General features: G+C 41.2%; 1 protein-coding gene across 1 annotated transcript in view; it reads right to left on the bottom strand.

The window, feature by feature from the left end:
• Window positions 1–252, bottom strand: part of LOC138015075 (TNF receptor-associated factor 4-like) — a 16,532-nt gene extending 16,280 nt beyond the window's left edge. The window contains exon 1 of the mRNA XM_068861984.1: window positions 79–252. Within this exon, the coding sequence (XP_068718085.1) occupies window positions 79–251 (173 nt within the window). The 5' untranslated portion in view covers window position 252. The remainder of the gene's footprint in view (window positions 1–78) is intronic.
• Between the last annotated feature and the right edge of the window lie 2,086 nt (window positions 253–2,338).

Genomic DNA, 2,338 nt, shown 5'->3' with positions numbered 1-2,338 from the left:
CAGTTTGACTCTACCGAACACATAGTCATATTTCACCGAAGATTATCGTTGGGTGTAATGCAACTTACGATTAGTTACCTCATGAAGTGTCTTTCAAGGCAGAGTTTGCAGAATCTGTGTCCGCATACCTCGGTTTGAACCGGCACTTTTAATGGCAGATAACAAATTGGGCACTGCAAATCGTCTTCTATATCATCCACAAACTCTTCATCGTATCCGCCGAGTGCACAACTCCACTTTACTTCCGCCATGTTCTGCTAGAAGTCTTTGCATCTGGTCATATGACTATCAATGTTAACAATGTTGCGTGATTTGCGTGATTGGGCGATGTAACGCTCCTCAAAAGTGGATGTTTAGTCAAACTTATCCGTAAAACGTTGTTCAGCCACGGACAGCGACATATGAGCTTTAAGTTCCCAAATTATTCGGGAATAATGGTCTCGTAACGCTGTTTCCAAGTTTCAGCAAAAAAGGCTTGAAAGAAAAAATGCGTAGGAGACTTTTATCTTCTCAAGTGAATCGATGGAAGGATGGAAAAGCGACGCGCGCGCACACTTCCAACCATTCGGTGTAAGACGTCATTGTTTGAAACGGTCACAATGAGTAAAATTCCAAACACCATAATTCGAGACAATTAGTCAAGTAAAAAAACTTTCAACCTGTTTTGTGAGAAAACCAAAAGTAAAACTGGAGGGTTCTCTACCTTGTGAAATCTCTAATAGCGATAGGATATCGATGGCGTCGAGAGAAAATGAAAATGATGAAAAGAATGAAAATTTAGACGAAACAACATTCAAGGAAACACCGAATGGTGCAGTCGCTCCACTAACTGTGGAAGAGAGTCTGGGAAACTTGGAAAGCATATCAAATGAGAGGAACACCTTGAGAAAACTTGGCGTCTCGAAGCTTAAGGGATACAATATCGACAGGGACGTGAGGAAGGCTGTTGAAAGCGGAAACATTGATGTATATTGCAACGATCTTGCAAAGAAACTTGAACAAAGCGCCTTTGCCCAATGTGCTCGTGTTATCGACCGTTGTGAAAGCGTCACCGAACAGACATTGACATTTCTGCGGGAAGAAAGGAAAATGAAAGAGCAGGGTGAGAATGAAGAGGACGAAAGTTTCAAAGCCAAGTTCGATTCTTTGCCAGACTCTGTCACGAGTTTGATAAAGGAGGGGCGTAGTTTTGGGGACACTAAAAAACTCTGGAATTTTATTAAGACTGTGATGGATGAAGATCTGAAGGCTTTTCGGGAGAACACGGCCGAAGAAGCTCGTAACATCGCTGATACGGTGTCAAACGCTGCAAAAGCTGTTTGTGATGTAAAACGCCAAAAAAGTGAATCTGACTCAATCGGCGAGATGACGGAAGAACTTGCGGTAACTGAGGAAGATGAAAATGAGGGAAATGAAGCGTTGGAGAACGATTCGGACGAGAACAGCGAGAAAGCACCAATCATAGAGCGGGAAGATGAACACGAGATCCCAACTCCACCACACCCTCCACCAGTATATTCGTCTCTTCGTGACATCAATGTGAAATGCACAAGAGAGAATGCAAATCTCCTAAAGAAGGAATTGAACTTTGCCATCAGCAGACTCACTTCTGAGGTGATCACGTCATACGAGCAAGCACGAGCTTTGCAGAAGCGAGTTCCACTATCGCTTGATAAACCCATTGTAGATTTCATGCAAAATCAAGAAATCAAGAAGACTTTCTTCATTAAAGAGATCATCACTCGCGTACACGAAGTTCTAAGTATGTTGATCCCGGAAGTTCGTGACACGTCCAATAATGAACTGCAAGACCTCAACGAAACAGTCAGGTTGTTGTACCTCTTGCAAACATCCAAGAAGTATGAAGTCCACGGGGTTTCTGTAACACGAGTAGCTCACAATAAAATTGGATTCCTGTTTTATATACTTCTGATTTTCACCCTGACTATGATTGCGTTGTTATTGAGTTTAACTGGAGAGAACTTTGCACTGATTGTCTTTGTGGGTGTTGTATTAATCTTTATGCTAAGGTCGTGGCAATCAGTGATTTCAGCTGGAAGGAAGAAGGTCGAGGTATTTGGAAGAGTCAAAAAGTCAGAAAAGATTGATTAAGTTTGGAACTGAGTGAACTACACTTAAAGAACAAAACTGCGGCTGGATTTGAGCTTAAGCAGACTGGTATTCTACATTAACTCTCTCTACAATTTGTAATCGCATAATGATAACTTTGCTATCTGCATGATTTCAAAATGTCCAATAAAATTATTTAAATTGTTAAATACCATGCAGTTTTAAATGATAAAATTGCCCTATCGTTTGTCTTTCCCTATATTCTTCC

This window comes from Montipora capricornis, chromosome 9 (genome assembly GCF_036669925.1).
Source record: "Montipora capricornis isolate CH-2021 chromosome 9, ASM3666992v2, whole genome shotgun sequence".
Lineage (NCBI taxonomy): Eukaryota > Metazoa > Cnidaria > Anthozoa > Scleractinia > Acroporidae > Montipora > Montipora capricornis.
This window is presented reverse-complemented; position numbering and strand designations above follow the sequence as displayed.